At 42.2% G+C, this 17,081-nt stretch overlaps 1 protein-coding gene across 1 annotated transcript in view; it reads right to left on the bottom strand.

Moving 5' to 3' along the window:
• Window positions 1-16,529, bottom strand: part of FREM3 (FRAS1 related extracellular matrix 3) — a 108,447-nt gene extending 91,918 nt beyond the window's left edge. Inside the window, exons 1-2 of the mRNA XM_011957148.1 lie at window positions 11,345-16,529; window positions 9,029-9,118 (exon numbers count right to left, since the gene is read on the bottom strand). Coding sequence (XP_011812538.1) covers window positions 9,029-9,118; window positions 11,345-16,529 — 5,275 coding nt within the window. The remainder of the gene's footprint in view (window positions 1-9,028; window positions 9,119-11,344) is intronic.
• Window positions 16,530-17,081: the final 552 nt, after the last annotated feature.

Raw genomic sequence — 17,081 nt, 5'->3', positions numbered from 1 at the left:
CTGGGGGTTGTTGTGGGGGGCATGGTGAAAGTGAGAACTGCCCTTAAGTTTGCGTGGGAGCTGGCCGAGGCCTGTGACTGCAGGCTTTCCCCCACTTCCCTAACAATGTGTGTGACTCAGCAGAGGCAGACATGATCCTCCTAGGTACACAACTCCAGTGACCTGGGAACCTCACTCCTATCCCCCACAGCAGCTGCAGCAAGACTCACCCAAGGAAAGTCTAAGGTCTGACACACCTAACCCCTCCCTCACGTGATGGTTCTTCCCTACCCACCCTGGTAGTGGAGGACAAAGGGCATATAATCTTGGGAGTTCTAGGACCCTGCCCACTGACGATTCCTCCCCATACTACCACAGCTGATGCTCTCTGTAAAGTGTGACCTCCTAGCAGGAGGTCAACCAGCACAAAAATAGAGCATTAAACCACCAAAGCTAAGGACCCTCATGGAGTCCACTGCACCTCCTGCCACTTCCATCAGAACAGGAACTGCTTTCCATGGCTGAGAGACCCATAGATGTTTCACATCACAGGACTCTGCAGAAAACCCCCAGTACCAACCCAGAGTCTGGTAGACTTGCTGGGTGGCTAGACCCAGAAGAGAGAACACAGTCACTGCAGTTTGGCTCACAGAAGCCACATTCATAGTAAAAGGCAGAGAGTACTACATCAAGGGGACACCCTGTGGGACAAAAGAAACTGAACAGCAGCCTTCAGCCCTAGACCTTCCCTCTGACAGAGCCTACCCAAATGAGAAGGAACCAGAAAACCAACCCTGGTAAATTGACAAAACAAGGCTCTTCAATACCCTCCAAAAATCACACTAGTTCATCAGCAATGGGTCCAAACCAAGAAGAAATCCCTGATTTACCTGAAAAGGAATTTAGGAGGTTAGTTATTAAGCTAATCAGGGAGGGACCAGAGGAAGGTGAAGCCCAATGCAAGGAAATCCAAAAAATGATACAAGAAGTGAAGGGAGAAATATTCAGAGAAATAGATAGCTTAAAGAAAAAACAATAAAAAATTCATGAAACTTTGTATATACTTTTAGAAATGTGAAATGCTCTGGAAGGTCTCAGCAATAGAATTGAACAAGTAGAAGAAAGAAATTTAGAGTTCAAAGAAAACGTCTTCAAATTAACCCAATCCAACAAAGACAAAGAAAAGAATAAGAAAATATCAACAAAGCCTCCAAGAAGTCTGGGATTATGTTAAATGAACAAACCTAAGAATAATCGGTGTTCCTTAGGAAGAAGAGAAGTCTAAAAATTTTAAAAACATTTTTTGGGGGAATAATCAAGGAAAACTTCCCCAGCCTTGCTAGAGACCTAGACATCCAAATACAAGAAGCACAAAGAACACCTGGGAAAATTATTGCAAAAAGATCTTCACCTAGGCACATTGTCATCGGGTTACCCAAAGATGAAGGAAAGAATCTTAAGAGCTGTGAGACAGAAGCACCATGTAACCTATAAAGAAAAACGTATCAGATTAGCAGCACATTTCTCAGCAGAAACCCTACAAGCTAGAAGGGATTGGGGGCCTATCTTCAGTCTCCTTAAACAAAATAATTATCAGCCAAGAATTTTGTATCCAGCAAAAGTAAGCATCATATATGAAGGAAAGATACAGTCTTTTTCAGATGAACAAGTGCTGAGGGAATTCATCATTACCAAGCCACCACTATAGGAACTGCTAAAGGACCTCTAAATCTTGAAACAAATCCTGGAAACACATCAAAACAGAACCTCTTTAAAGCAGAAATCACACAGGACCCATAAAACAAAAATACAAGTTAAAAAGCAAAAGACAAACAAAAACCAAAGTACGTAGGTAACAAAGTGCATGATGACTGCAATAGTACCTCACATTTCAATACTAACATTGAATGCCAATGATCTAAATGCTCCGCTTAAAAGATACAGAACTAGCTTCATCCATGTCCAAACTAACACAACGACAGAAAACCAAACACAGCATGTTCTCACTCATAAGTGGGAGGTGAGCAATGAGAACACATGGACACAGCTGCGGTGGGCTCATCACACACCAGGGCCTGTCGAGGGGTGGGGGCCTGGGGGAGGGATGGCATTAGGAAAAATACCTAATGTAGATGATGGGTTGATGGGTGCAGCAAACCACCATGGCATGTGTATACCTATGTAACAAATCTGCACGTTCTGCACAGGTACCCCAGAACTTAAAGTGTATATATATATACACACACACACCCCAGAACTTAAAGTATATATATATGTACACACATATATATGTACACACATATATATACACTTTAAGTTCATATATATATATGTGTGTGTATATATATATAAAAGATACAGAACCACAGAATGGATAAGAACTCACCAACCAACTATCTGCTGCATTGAGGAGACTCAGCTAGCACATAAGGACTCACATAAACTTAGAGTAAAGGGGTGGAAATAGGCATTTCATGCAAACAGACACCAAAAGTGAGCTGGGGTAGCTATTCTTATATCAGACAAAACGAATTTCAAACAACAGCCATTAGAAGAGACAAAGAAAGACATTATATAATGGTAAAAGGCCTCGTCCAACAGGAAAATATCACAATCTTAAACATATATGCACCTAACACTGGTGCTCCAAAATTTATAAAGCAATTACTAATAGACCTAAGGAATGAAATAGACATCAACACAGTAATAGTGGAGGACTTAAATATTCCACTGACAGCAATAGACAGGTCATGAAGACAGAAACAATGGATTTAAACTATACCTGGAACAAATGGACTTTAACAGATATATACAGAACATTGTATACAACAATAGCAGAATACACATTCTATTCAATAGCACATGAAACTTTCTCCAAGATAGATCATATGATAGGCCATAAAACGAGCCTGAATAAATGTTAGGAAATTGAAATTATATCAAGCACTCTTTCACACCGTAGTGGAATAAAACTGGAAATCAACTCCCAAAGGAACCTTCAAAACCATGCAAATATATGGAAATTAACTAACCTGCTCCTGAATGAGCACTGGGTCAAAAACAAAATCAAGATGGAAATTAAAAAATTCTTCAAACCGAATGACAATAATGACACAACCTATGAAAACCTCCAGGATACAGCAAAGGCAGTGCTAAGAGAAAAGTTCATAGTCCTAAACACCTACATCAAAAAGACTGAAAGCACAAATAGACAATTTAAGGTCACACCTTATGAAACTAGAGAAACAAGAATAAACCAAACCCAAACCCAGCAAAAGAAAGGAAATAACCAAGATCAGATCAGAACTGAATGAAATTGAAACAAACAAACAAAAAATACAAAAGTTAAATAAAACAGAAGAGCTGGTTCTTTGAAAAGATAAATAAAATTGATAGACCATTGACAAGATTAACCAAGAAAAGTAGAGAGAAGATCCAAATAACCTCACTAAGAAACAAAACAGGAGATATTACAAATGACACCACTGAAATAGAAAAGATCATTCAAGGCTGCTATGAACACTTTTACTCACATAACTAGAAAACCTAGAAGAGATGGATAAATTACTGGAAAAATACAACCCTCCTAGCTTAAATCAGGAAGAATCAGATGCCCTGAGCAGACCAATAACAAGCAGTGAGATTGAAATGGTAATTTAAAAATTACCAACAACAACAACAAAAATCCAGGACCAGATGGATTCACAACAGAATTCTACCAGACATTCAAAGAAGAATTGGTACAATTCTTTTGACACTATTCCACAAGATAGAGAAAAACAGAACCCTCCCTAATTCATTCTACAAAGCCAGCATCACCCTAATACCAAAACCAGGAAAGGATATAACCAAAAATGAAAACTATAGACCAATATCCTTGATGAACAATAGATGCTAAAATCCTTAATCAAATACTAGCTAACTGAATCCAACAATTTATCAAAAAGACAGATAATCCACCATGATCAAGTGGGTTTCATATCAGGGATGCAGGGATGGTTTAACATCCACAAGTCAATAAATTTGATACACCACATAAACAGAATTAAAACCAAAAAACACATAATCATTTCAATAGATGCAGAAAGAGCATTTGACAAAATCCAGCATCACTTTATTATTAAAACTCTCAGCAAAATTGGCATGCAAGGGACATACTTTAATGTAATAAAAGCCATCTATGACAAACCCACGGCCAATATAATACTGAATGGGCAAAAGTTTAAATCATTCCCTTCGAGAACTGGAACAAGACAAGGATGCCCACTCTCACCACTTGTCTTCAACATAGTACTGGAAGTCCTAGCCAGAGCAATCAGACAAGAGAAAAAAATAAAGGGCATCCAAATCAGTAAAGATGTAGTCAAACTGACACTCTTTGCTGACAATATGATCATTTACCTTGAAAACCCTAAGGACTCCTCCAGAAAGCTCCTAGAACTGATAAAATAATTCAGTAGAGTTTACGGGATACAAAATTAATGTACACAAATCAGTAGCTCTTCTATACACCAACAGCTACCAAGCAGAGAATCAAATCAAGAACTCAACCCCTTTTAAAATGCTGCAATAAAATAAAATAAAATAAAATACTTAGGAATATACCTAACCAAAGAAAATGAAAGAAAATGACCATACTGCCAAAAGTAATCTACAAATTCAAGGCAATTCTCATCAAAATACCACCATAATTATTCATAGAATTAGAAAAAACAACTCTAAAACTCATATAGAACCAAAAAAGAGCCCGTATATCCAAAGCTAGACTAAGCAAAAAGAACAAACCTAGAGGCATCACACTACCTGATTTCAGACTGTACTATAAGGCCATAGTCACTAATACAGCATGGTACTGATACAAAAGTAGGCACACAGACCAATGGAATAGAACAGAGAACCCAGAAATAAAGCCAAATACTTCCAGTTAACTGATCTTTGACAAAGCAAACAAAAAACATACAGTGGGGAAAGGACACCCTTTTCAACAAATGGTGCTGGGATAATTGGCTAGTCAAATGTAGGCGAGTGAAACTGGATCCTCATCTCTCACCTTATACAAAAACCAACTCAAGATGCCTTAAGGACTTAATCCTAAGACCAGAAACTATAAAAATTCTAGAAGATAACATTGGAAAAACCCTTCTAGACGCTGGCCTAGCCAAGGATTTCAAGATCCCAAAAGGAAATGCAATAAAAACAAAGATAAATAGCTGGGACCTAATTAAATGAAAGAGCTTTTGCATGGCAAAAGGAATGGTCAGCAGAGAAAATGCACAACCCACAGAGTGAGAGAAAGTCTTCACAATGTATGTATCTGACAAAGGACTAATATCCAGAATTTACAACAAACTCAAACACATCAGTAAGAAAAAACAAGCAATCCCATAAAAAAATGGGCTAAGGACATTAATAGACAATTCTCAAAAGAAGATACACAAATGGCCAACAAACATGAAAAAATGCTCAACATCACTAATAATTAGGGAAATGTAAATCAAGACCACAATGAGATACCACCTCACTCCTGCAAGAATGGCAATAATCAAAAAATAATAATTAAAAAAAAGCAGTAGATTTTGGTGTGGATGTGTTTGTTAATCAGGAAATACTTCTACACTGCCAGTGGGAATGTAAACTACTACAGCCACTACAAAAAACAGTGTGGAGATTCCTTAAAGAACCAGAAGTAGAACTACCATTTGATCCAGCAATCCCACTACTAGGTATCCACCCAGAGGAAAAGAAATCATTATTTGAAAAAGATACTTGCACACGCATGTTTATAGCAGCACAATTCACAATTGCAAAATCATGGAGCCAACCCAAATGCCCATCAATAAATGAGTGGATAAAGAAACTGTGGTATATATATACAATGGAATACTATGCAGTCATAAAAGAAATGAATTAACAGCATTTGCAGGGACCTTGATGAGATTGGAGACTATTATTCTAAATGAATTAACTCAGTAATGGAAAACCAAACATTATATGTTCTCACTGATATGTGAGAGCTAAGATATGAGGACGCAAAGGCATAAGAATGATACAATGGACTTTGGGGACTTGGGGGGAAGAGTAGAAAGGGGGCAAAAAATACTGTATACTGCTCAGGTGATGGGTACACGAAAATCTCACAAATCATCACCAAACAACTTACTCATGTAGCCAAATACTACCTGTACCCCCAAAAACTTATGGAAAAAGAAAGAAAATGCAGCCTTGTCAAAACCTTGATTCTATTCTAGTAAGGACCATTTTGGATTTCTGAACTCCAGAACTGTAAGATGACAGATTTGTGTTGGTTCAAGCCACTAAGTTTGTGGCTTATAATTTCTTATAGCAGCAATAGGAAACTAATAAATCCTCATAATAATTCTAAGGGGCACAAGCCATCATTATCTTCAGCTCATAGGTGAGCAAACTAAAGCACAGGCAGTTTCTCAAATATGTAAGACTACAAGAGTTGAGCTGGGATTTGGACACAGACAGCCTGGGTCCAGAGCCTATTAATTAGAAGGCTTCATGGTATCACTCTTGAGATTTTAGCAAAGTTGGAGCGCGAGGGTCATTTTTGCCAGTATTTCCATTCTTAAGACCCCTGAGCTAAGCTGCAGCATACACCTAATGTCCAGTTCTGGAGGCAGGGCAGGGTCTTCTTTTAACAGTTTGAATATTGGTATGGAAACAACAACAACGACATCTACTTCAGCCCGACAGTGAAAGATCTATTTCTAGAAGGGTATAATACCTTCTGTTAGTGTTATGTGCTATTAGGAAAAACAATTATTAATAGATCAAATGGAAATGTTCAACATTCCATTTGGGAAATCTTTTTAAAGTGAGGGCATTTTGAAAGAAAAAAGATTAAGTCAGCTACTGTAAAGCAATGGATTCATAATATTTCAAAATAACAGAAAATAAGAACGTTTATAGTGAGTCCTTTATCAGCTGTTCCAGGAATGCCCATCATTAGCAGACATGGATCTTAGCTCCATGCACAGTACGTGGAAGGCAACTGAAAAATTCACTGATTGGGCATGGCAGCACATGCCTGTAGTACCAGCTACTTGAGAGGGGGATGTGGGAGGACCAACTGGAAGCCTAGAGTTCGAGCCACTGTATTCCAGCCTGGGCAACATAGAGGGATCCTGTTTCTAGAAAAAAATCTTAAAGAAATAATTTTTAAAATTTCCAGTTTGTCCCTGGATCCAAGGGAAAAAAATTCACTGGATAAATGAATGTGCAAATATTTAATTAGTTTATGTATACATAGTTTAAGATCCAGCTATGAACAAATGTATCCTCAAATATTTTGGACTCTGTGTTTGATCATTCTTATCACTTTGATTCTCAAGGTGCTTCTTTGTCAGGTTAAGAAGTGCAGTCTTGGCCCTGTTCTCCAACTTTTGTCTATGGCTTCAGCTTCCCAAAGCAGGGTGAGTGTAGCATTAGCAGTTAAGAACCCTAGCTTTGGAATTGGCAAGACCTGGATTTGATTCCAGTTTACTTGCCTGTTACTTGTATGACTTCAGGCAAGTTATTCAACTGTGGTGTCTTCATTTTAAAATGGGCATCATAACATTTACTTTTTATTTTGTAGTGAGGATCAAAAGTCCTAATGTCTTTAAGGACAGGCTAGCTCACAGAAAAAAGTTAAAACATGGTAGCTACATAAAATCCACCTTACTGTGTCATCACAGACTGATTTTTGTTTGTAATGTTGTCCACAAAGCATAGTGTCAGAGTCAGAGGTACATCTTTTTAGAGTGACATTCGTTTCAAAAACAGAAAGGAAAATATTCAAGATAAAGTATTTGTCTTATATTTATTTATGAGCCTGTTTAAAGGCATAAATTCATCTTTTTAGGAACTTATGGTTCTTGAGAACTTGGGAAAGGGAAAGAAGATTTGATTTTAAACTTTAAGGAAGGAAATGGGGAGGAGGGATCAGTGGTTTCAACTGTAGTTAGTCTCATCAGAAGGGGAGAAAGTACCTAGTTAATGGGCACCTGTTTTTAAATTAAATTTTTTTAAAAAAATGAACAAGAATCAGGTGAAAGCACCTACTTTTTATGAAGTGCTTTACATTTATGATCTTAGTCAATCCTCTTAGCAACCCTTTGACATAGGTATGAAGACCACCACTTTATACATGGGGGAATGAATGAAGAGGACAAGGTCACTTACTCAAGGTCACACAGGACAAGCTGGGATTCAAACCCAGTCAGTATACCATACGGCCTCTCATATAGGACTACTTTACAATAAATTCAATTCTTGACTGATTACACATGATTTAGGCAGAAAATGCAGGTTACTTACTGGGAATGCATAATGATTTGCACTGAAAGAGGTTACTGAGTGGCAAGCAGCACACAGAGATAATTTCTGCTATTATCCTGTCATACTGCAAAATGATTTTTCTGCTGACCACATAATCATTGAATCCCTAGGTGTGTAAAGAAAGTGGCTTCTGTTAACTAGATGCTGCCCATTATTCTACTTTGAAGTTCATAGTACACAGACCAACCTGCAGCATAAACAGGCAGTTTTTAAGTAAGCTTTCCTCTATGCCGGGAGATATATATATATATATTTACCCCATCCAGAAAGATTTCAAATCTAAGGTCAGGGAGCCATAAGATTCAGTTCTGCAAATAAAAATCCCAACAAAATCTGAAGATGTATTTTCTAATTTGTTTCAGAATGATAGAAACCACTAGCTAGATTCACAGAATCTCCTGAAGGTGAGATTCACTTGCCTATATGATGTCACACATGATCCAGATAAGATAAAATACTTCACATTTCACTCATCAAATTCCTCATTGCTTTTTCTTCCTAAAAAGTTATTTATCAAGAATCGTTTGGCACAGGACCATAAGAGAAACAAAAAGAATTAATTTGTTTGTATTATGACATTATTGATTGTGATTACTTGCTTATATGATGCCTGTACTTGCCTAGAAATTATTTAATTTTTTTCCTATTTTATGTTGATTTTAGTTAACCATGAGTCCTTTCAAAGGTTTTATTATTGACTTACCATTGTCTTCAACAGAGAAATAGAAGATGTCCTTTGATGCATTGCTGCCCTCATTCAAGACATAGGATATCTTCATCTCATCAATGTCAGCTAAAAAATAAAAAAGAGCAAACGTCACACAAAGTCATATTGGCACAAATGAAAATGAGTATGTTAACAACTTCAAAGTTTTAATTAGGCATAGAAATATTCCAATTAATAAATTTGAAAATAATGGTTAAGTGAACATGAATCTTCTTAAAACTACAATGTTAAAAATAAAACTTTAGTTTGAAACTTTATCACAATGAGGTACCATCTCACCCCAGTCAGACTGGTGATTATTAAAAAGCCAAAAAATAACAGATGCTGGGTGAGGTTGCAGAGAAAAGGGAACATTTATACATTGTTGGTGGGAGTGTAAATTAGTTCAGCCATTGTGGAAAGCAGTGTGGTGATTCCTCAGAGAGCTAAAAGCAGAACTATCCTCCTTCAACCCAGCAATCCCATTACTGGGTATACACCCCAAAAATATAAATCATTCTACCATAAAGACAAATGCATGCAAATGTTCATTGCAGCACTACTCACAATAGCAAAGACATTGAATCAACCTAAATGTCCATCAATGACATATTGGATAAAGAAAATATATTACATATACACCATGGAATACTATGCAGCCATTAAAAACTAGATCATGTGTTTTTGTTTTTGTTGTTGTTGTTTTTTCAGGAACATGGATAGAGCTAGAGGCTATTATCCTTAACAAACTAATTCAGAACAGGAAACCAAATACTGCATATTCTCACTTATAAGTGGGAGCTAAATGATGAGAACTCATGAATACAATGAAAGGAACAATTGACAGTGGGGTCTTCTTGAGGGTGGAGGGTAGGAGGAAGGAGCAGAGCAGAAAAGATAACTACTGGGTACTAGATTTAAATACCGGAGTGATGAAATAATCTGTACAACAAACCAGCATGACATGAGTTTAAAGATATGTACCTCCAAACCTAAAATAAAAGTTAAGAAACTCTGACTTTGTCACAGTGCTACTATGTGCATATAAAGCCCAGCAAGGAGGGCATTCTAGTTACGTGTGCTTTACAACATCCTGGCCCTCTATGGAGAGCCAGGTCTATCTGGTTTTGAATCTTCTGCACAAGTATAGAGCTTGGCATATTTGTGGATACTCATGAACTATTACTCAAAATGAATTTAAACAAGAATAATTCCTGCATCCTAAGAAAAAAGAAAATTAGAATAAAATCATGAGTTTTTCCTATTGCCTATTCTCTTGGGTAATAATTTGTTATGAAGGTCTATAATTATGTTTTTATATTGGTAATTATTAGTATTTTAAAAACAATTTGCTCTCGGAGGTGTTTGTAGAAATAATTCTTATAGAGTCACATATGATTTTATTAAAGTTTATATAAGTTTAATATTTGAAAATGTTATCACTGTTGTGATTGCATTATTTCTTTTTCTGTTATACTTTAAGTTCTGGGATACATGTGCATAACATACAGATTTGTCACATAGGTATACACGTGCCATGGAGAACCATATATGATTTCATTTGCTTTAGAAGAAATTCTGAAAATGTAACCAAACTATTTTTTAAACGTGTAAGTTTTCCTCTGAGTTTGCATCTAGGTTTACATGTATCATGTGTGGGACATTTCATGCACGGAGCTATCTAAAAAAGTTATGACAACATAAAGAGCATTTAAAAACCAGCAGGTATCATCACATCATCTGGGAAAGTAGAGGGACCTGCCTTTAGTTCATAATTAGTAGTGACACTAAATATAAAAGAAAAAATAATCTCAGGCAAACATACTTCTGTGCTTTTATTAGATGTAGAAATGACATTTGAATAGTATAATAAAAATGAACAATGTAGGAATTTATATCCAAAATCTAGATACCAAACATCTTCAGAAATCTGGACTTACTAATAACTATGCAAATTATTTCTATATGTCATTCTGAAAATTCAAAATCAATCTGATATTATCAGAATTAATATAATGTTATCTTATAATGTTTCAGAAGTAGAAGCTGTCCTCCTGTGTTTAGCAGTTTTAAGGTATAACTACAACTTTATGAAATACGTGTGAGTTCCTGTTAAATGGGCATTCTGATGAAATTGATGAAAAAGGACTTGTTGCTTTGTTTGTTTTTAGAATAATTTCATACTTCACTGTATTTTATTAGAACAACAATCTTCGTGCAAATGTCTGAGGTCAGGACAATTTTACACAAAGCTGAGAGATCTGATTCAATGAAGGAGAGGGACAGAATAGTCAGGGAAGAATGCATACTAACCTTGTGTAAACACTCGAGTGCTCTGGTTTCCAAGGCCAGTTTTGATAATGAAGCCATGCTCTGGTCCTCTGGTAACTTTATACTTCAGAAGCCTGTGGGGACTGTCCTGATCTTCTGCCTTCAGAGACTTGCTGGTAATCAGGAAGCCCATATGTCCAGTGTGAAGGTGCTTCAAGGTTAGGGCATCCCTGTTGATAGTAATCTGGGGAAGCCTATTGTCTAATGATCTTATCTGGACCCTCATTACTTGAGGTTTGTGTGTCTCCAGGGCAGTGTCTGGGAGGACATAGAAATCAGTGTGAGTGCCATCTGTCACAGTCAAGGAGAAACTATCTTCGGTGGTCTCACTGCCGTCGTGCTTGTAGCTAATCAGGTTCTTGTTCAGGTCTTGCTTGGTGAAGGTGGTCACAGGATGGCTACCATTGTACAAAATCGTGCCATGCATGGGGACCTGTGTGATGGTAAAAAGAATAAGATAATCTGGGGTATCCTTGTCTTCCACTGTCAACTCAAGGGGAGTGATCAGTTGGCTGTCCTCTTTCTGTAGTGTTAGTCTATGGATGGTCAAGATAGGTTTCTTATGATCCACATCAGTGATGAAGATCCTGAAGGTTCTGGACACAGGGTAGAGTTCACTGATCACTTGAAACTCAAAGCTGTCCATCTTTTTCTCATCATTTGAAGTATAAACATAGGATATTTTGTTGCTAGACAATTGAAGCTGAGTGAAAGAGGCAATGGGTTCCCCAGCATGGTCAGAACTTTCTAGGTGACCCAGGCTTGGAGCCTGTGTAATGCTAAAGTGATGTTCATCAGAGCTGTTGATAACACTGTTGCTAAGCAGACTGTTGGTAAGGGTCACTCTGGCACCTTCTGCTAAGGTGATCCTTTTGCTGATTACCTCAGGGAAGACCTTGTCTAAGTTGCCAATAGTGACATAGAAGTAGTGGTCTGTCAAAGTGTTAACCCCATCAGTCACATCAAACTTGATAATATCAACAATCCCTTCTTGGCCTGTGTGGATATAGCAGATGAGACCTCTGTCAATCTCATCCTGGGTAAAGTTCATTCCCAGAGTAAGATTGTTCCTCACTTCTCCTCTGGGTTTTCTCAGCCTCTGTAGAAGCCCTTGTTGAGGTCCAGAATGGAGGACAAAACTGAGGCTCTTATCATCTGAGTCAAGATCTGTGGCCTTGAGGATCCGATTTGTGATGATCTCAGAGTGTCCTTTCTCTACTTTCAGCCCATTGTTGACAGTCAGCTGAGGAGTTTCATCATCCACTAGGGTCACTACAATGGGTACCTTCCTGTGGGTGGTGTGCTTGCCATCACTTAGCCAGACCTCAAAATTGTCCTCTTTGGTCTCTGAGTCATCATGCTCATACACAATGGTGGAGGCCTCCTGGATCTCCTTGAGGGTGAAGCTGTGGATGGGCTGGCTGCCTGTAGCCAGCTGCTCTATGATTCGTCCATGCCGAGGGAGGGCTGTGAGTTGAAAGTAGAGCTCATTCGGTGGCAGGTCAGCATCTGCTCCATTGAGCAGCTGGGTGTCTATGACCAGGCTCATCCCCTCTAGTACCTCAAACTCATGGGCAAAAAGTTTAGGCTGCTCATCATTGGTGGGTAGGATGATTATAGGGAAGAAGACATTTGGGGAGAAGTTGATGCCATCAGAGCAATAAAAGGTGAATTGATCCTCTTGTGGCTCTACTCCCTTGTGAATACTCTGTACATAATTGATATGCCTCACTTGGACATCTCTGAGGGAGAAAGCACTGATGGGGTTTCCAGACTGGGACATTTTTGAACCAGGAGCTGGTGCAATCTTTTCCAGGTAGCCAGAGGCTGGCTGACTAGTCACTGTGCAGAGGAGTTCATCTTGAGGAGTGTCCACATCTTCAACATGGAGATGTTGTAAGGTCAAGGAGTTCTTCTCACCTTCATAGACAATGAAGGACTCCCCCACGAAGACCTTGGGTCCCACATTGTCCACAGGCAGCACAGTTACTCGTACCTGTACTCTCTCTATTATGCTATTCCCCACCACCCATTGGTAAGAATCATTGGAGAGGATGAGGCTGAAGGCATCGTGCTGCTTTTGAAAACCAACTTCACCTCCAGTGTGGACATAGGCTACTCTCCCACTGATGAGGTCCTCTTGGGTGAATCGTTCTGTGGGCAAACCATTGACCAGAATAGTGCCCAATTTGGGGCTGTCCTTTACAATGAAAGACAGCATCAAGTCATGTACATCCTTCCTTTTGCCATGGATAACACCCATGGTAATTTCAGTGGCTTTATTCTCTAGTACATCTATAGAAACATCCAATAATGAACTACTTGTGATAGAGATCCTAGGACTTTCGTTAGCCACATTGTGATGCACGGAAATTGGGATGGTGATGGGTATATGGTGCACCCCATCACTTACTTCCAGATGGAACGTGTCACTGGTAGTTGTCTGGTCTCTACCATGCTGGTAAGAGACACTCCCATTAATAATATCAGCTTGCATGAAAGATTCCCCTGGGACCATACATTTTTTAAAGTACTGCAAGCGTCCATGTTGGGGACCGTGGACTAAAATGAAGACAATTTGGTCAATGTCTGTGTCTGGGTCTGTAACATGCAGCTCATTACTGCTGAGGTTAAAGCTGCCTCCCTCTAAGACAGTAAAGCCTCTGTTGGTGACTATTGGGGGCTGATTGTCCACAGGTTGCAGGAATAATGTAAATGTGCCTGGCACGCTATTGCCTGCAGCATCTTCCACCTGGTAGGTAAACTGCACAACCCGTGGTGCAATACCCAACTTCTGTGGAGGCTGGTAGGCAACTTTACGCTGATTTACCTGGGCTTGGGTGAAGTGCATGATGAGTGTGTCTGGTGAATCAGTGAGAACAATTTCTCCAGCCCGGATGTGGTGGTTGCCATCTGTGTCAGTCGGGAGTGTCAGTAGGGTGTACCATAGGTTCTCGTCATCAGAGTCCTGATCAATGTATCGGAGGAAATTCTTCTGGAAGTGAGTGAGTTGGTATTCTTCTACAGTCATTTCTAGTGTAGTTCCTGGATACAGCTGTGGACTCAGTATATCCGCTGGCTGGACCTTGATGGTGAAAATGTGCTGGTTGGAGAGATTGGGTGGGTCATGGTCATCCTGCACATGGAAAGCCAGCTGGACCATTACAGTTTGAGGGCTGTGTGGTCCAAGATGGCGGTAGAAGAGTCTCCCTTCCATTATGTCTCTCTGTAGCCACTCAGTCACCACTTTCTCATAAAGCCCTTCCTTTTCCATGTATTGCCAGTCTCCACCTTCAGTGGAGAGAGGTAGTTCAACCTGTCGCAGCAACATGTCCCCCAGGTAGTGGCCCGAGTGGGAGGAACCAGGGGCCAGTTCCCACTGTGGCTCTTCCTTATTTTCTTCTAGGAGCTGGTTCTCTAGCACAAAGTGGATGGTTGAGTCCTCAGAGTCAGTATCAGTAGCACTCAGCACGAAGGGAGAGATCTGGACCACCTGCCCTTCCATCAGTGAGAGTCCTGTGTTAGTATTGACCATTGGTGGTTCATCATCCACAGGTAGGATGGTGAGGGGAAAGAGAAATTCCACTTGGTGGTGTCCGTCCTCCATCCGGAAGATGATGTTGTCACTGTAGGTGTTGCTGCCATCATGCTGATACACCACTCGCCCTGCTGCCAGGTCCGCCTGTGTGAAATACTTGCACCCAGCAGGTGCCCCAAACACCACCAGCTGCCCATGTCTCAAGCCCCTGACTGCAGCCATTTTCACCTCTTCCAGGTTATCTTTATCATTGATAGGAACGCTGTGGGTGCTGGACAAGGGCCTTGACTGACCTTCAAAAAGCACAAGTCCCCTGTTATGGCTAGCCACTGGGACCAGAGTATTCATGGATTTCACTGTCACCATGAAGGCAAAGGGGTCTGAGGCGGCGCCGTCTCCGTCCACCACCTCCAGTTCCAGCTGAAAGAGGTGCTCTCCATGGGAGTTCTCTGTAGGGGGCTGATAGGCAATCTTCAGCTCCCGCAGCTCCTGCTGGGTAAAGAAGGAGACTGGAAGGCCTAGAGGGTCGTCGGTGCTGACCACGTAGCCCTGCTGCCCCGGATGCCCTGGTGCGGGAATGGGGGCGTTGAGAATGTTGAACACCAGGTCGCCAGGGTCTGACTCGACGTCCTCCGCGGCTAGTGCGTCAGGTGTCAGGGCTGTCAGCACAAATGGATCCACCTCCATCATCATTGTGGCCATGAAGCTGGGTCTGGGCGGTGTGTTCTTGCCTCCCCTGAGGATCCTCACCAACAGCTGGAAGTGCTCGCGGACCAGCACACCCGCGGACCCAGCGTCCTGGCCCTCGGGCCCCAGCAACTCCACCTTCATTGGCAAGTAGTCCCGGTTGGGCGAGGAGGCAGCGGTGTGCTGATAGCGCACCCCAGCCCGGAGGAAAGCCTCACAGTCTACGCCCTTGCCCCTGGGGAGAGGGGCCCCCACCGCGTCCACCAAGCGCCCGTACTTGGGCAGGGGGCCGTCCTCATGAGGAAGTGGGGTGAGCCGGCACCTGCGGGTGGCCGTGGCTCTGGACTTCAGGGAGGCGAAGTCCAGCACTCTCCTGTCGATGGCGCGGCTCCAGCCCTGCAGCTTCTCCACTACCAAAGGCCTGTTGCGCGTCACCAGTTCCAGCTGGGAAAAGACCACGTCCACCGCCAGCGTGAAGGGCAGCACCAGCGTGTGAGTCGGGGCGTCGTAGCGCAGCTGCAGCAGCACCCGGGCGCGTCCGGGGCTGTGGGAGCCGAAGTGAGTGTACTGGACCTGGTGGGGCCCGAAGGCACAGGGGAAGCGGCGCGGGGAGAGCGCGCCCTTGAGCGGCGGCAGGGCGTCCAGTACAGTGACTTCGCACCGGTCCCCCGGCTGCACTCCAATCACCAGGTCCCGGAGCGGGTCGAGCCAAAGGGAACGACCCAAGGGCACCCGGAGTCCAGGGTTGGCAATCAGCACGCTAGGGCCGTCGGGGCGAGTGCCTTCAAGCGCACCCCAGGCTTGCAGGTAAAGCGCCGGGTCGGGCTGGGTCCCAAGCGAGGATGCCCGTCCCTGCAGCGCAGGGCGACTTAAGAACAGACAGGCGAGCGCCACAAGGAGCTGGCTGAGCGTCCCAGTAGGGTGCCGAGAAGCCCCGGCCATGGCCATGGATGGCTCCTGGCGTTAGGATTCCCGGGGCGGGGCTGCCCTGTCCAAAGAGGTCGCAGGTGCAGGCTGTGGAGGCAGTAGCTGCTGTCCAGTCGGTAGCCGACGCGCGGATCCAGCAAGAGCCAGCGGCTGCGCTTCTGCTGCTGCAGGTAACCGCAGCGGGGGAAGGGGCTCTGCCCACCTCCTGCTCTGCCCGGGTCCCAAGTCTGCCTCTGCTGGTTTCTGGGGCCGCCCAGATACGCGCCCAGCGCGGCGAGACTTAGCAAGGGTGCAGCGCTCTTCCCTCCGCTCCTGGGTGCTTCACCCCGCCTACCTTACACACCTTGGCGCCCGGAGCCGTGGTCGCTGCGCTGCTGCCCACGCTGCCAGACTCCGACCAGCTCGTTTGGATACTGTCTTCCCCGGGTGCCACAAAGGGATTGTCCCCCCTCAGGGTTGGGAGAGAGACGGTGACTGTACTCGGGTCAGTCCTGCGTCTGTGAGACTGCGCTCCTGGTGTCCATTCATCCGGGGAATGGTGTTTCTGAAAAGGGGGAGAGACACCAT

The sequence above is a fragment of the Colobus angolensis genome, unplaced genomic scaffold (assembly GCF_000951035.1).
Source record: "Colobus angolensis palliatus isolate OR3802 unplaced genomic scaffold, Cang.pa_1.0 Scaffold111, whole genome shotgun sequence".
Lineage (NCBI taxonomy): Eukaryota > Metazoa > Chordata > Mammalia > Primates > Cercopithecidae > Colobus > Colobus angolensis.
Note: the sequence above shows the minus strand (reverse complement) of the source record. Positions and strands in the feature narration are given on the sequence as shown.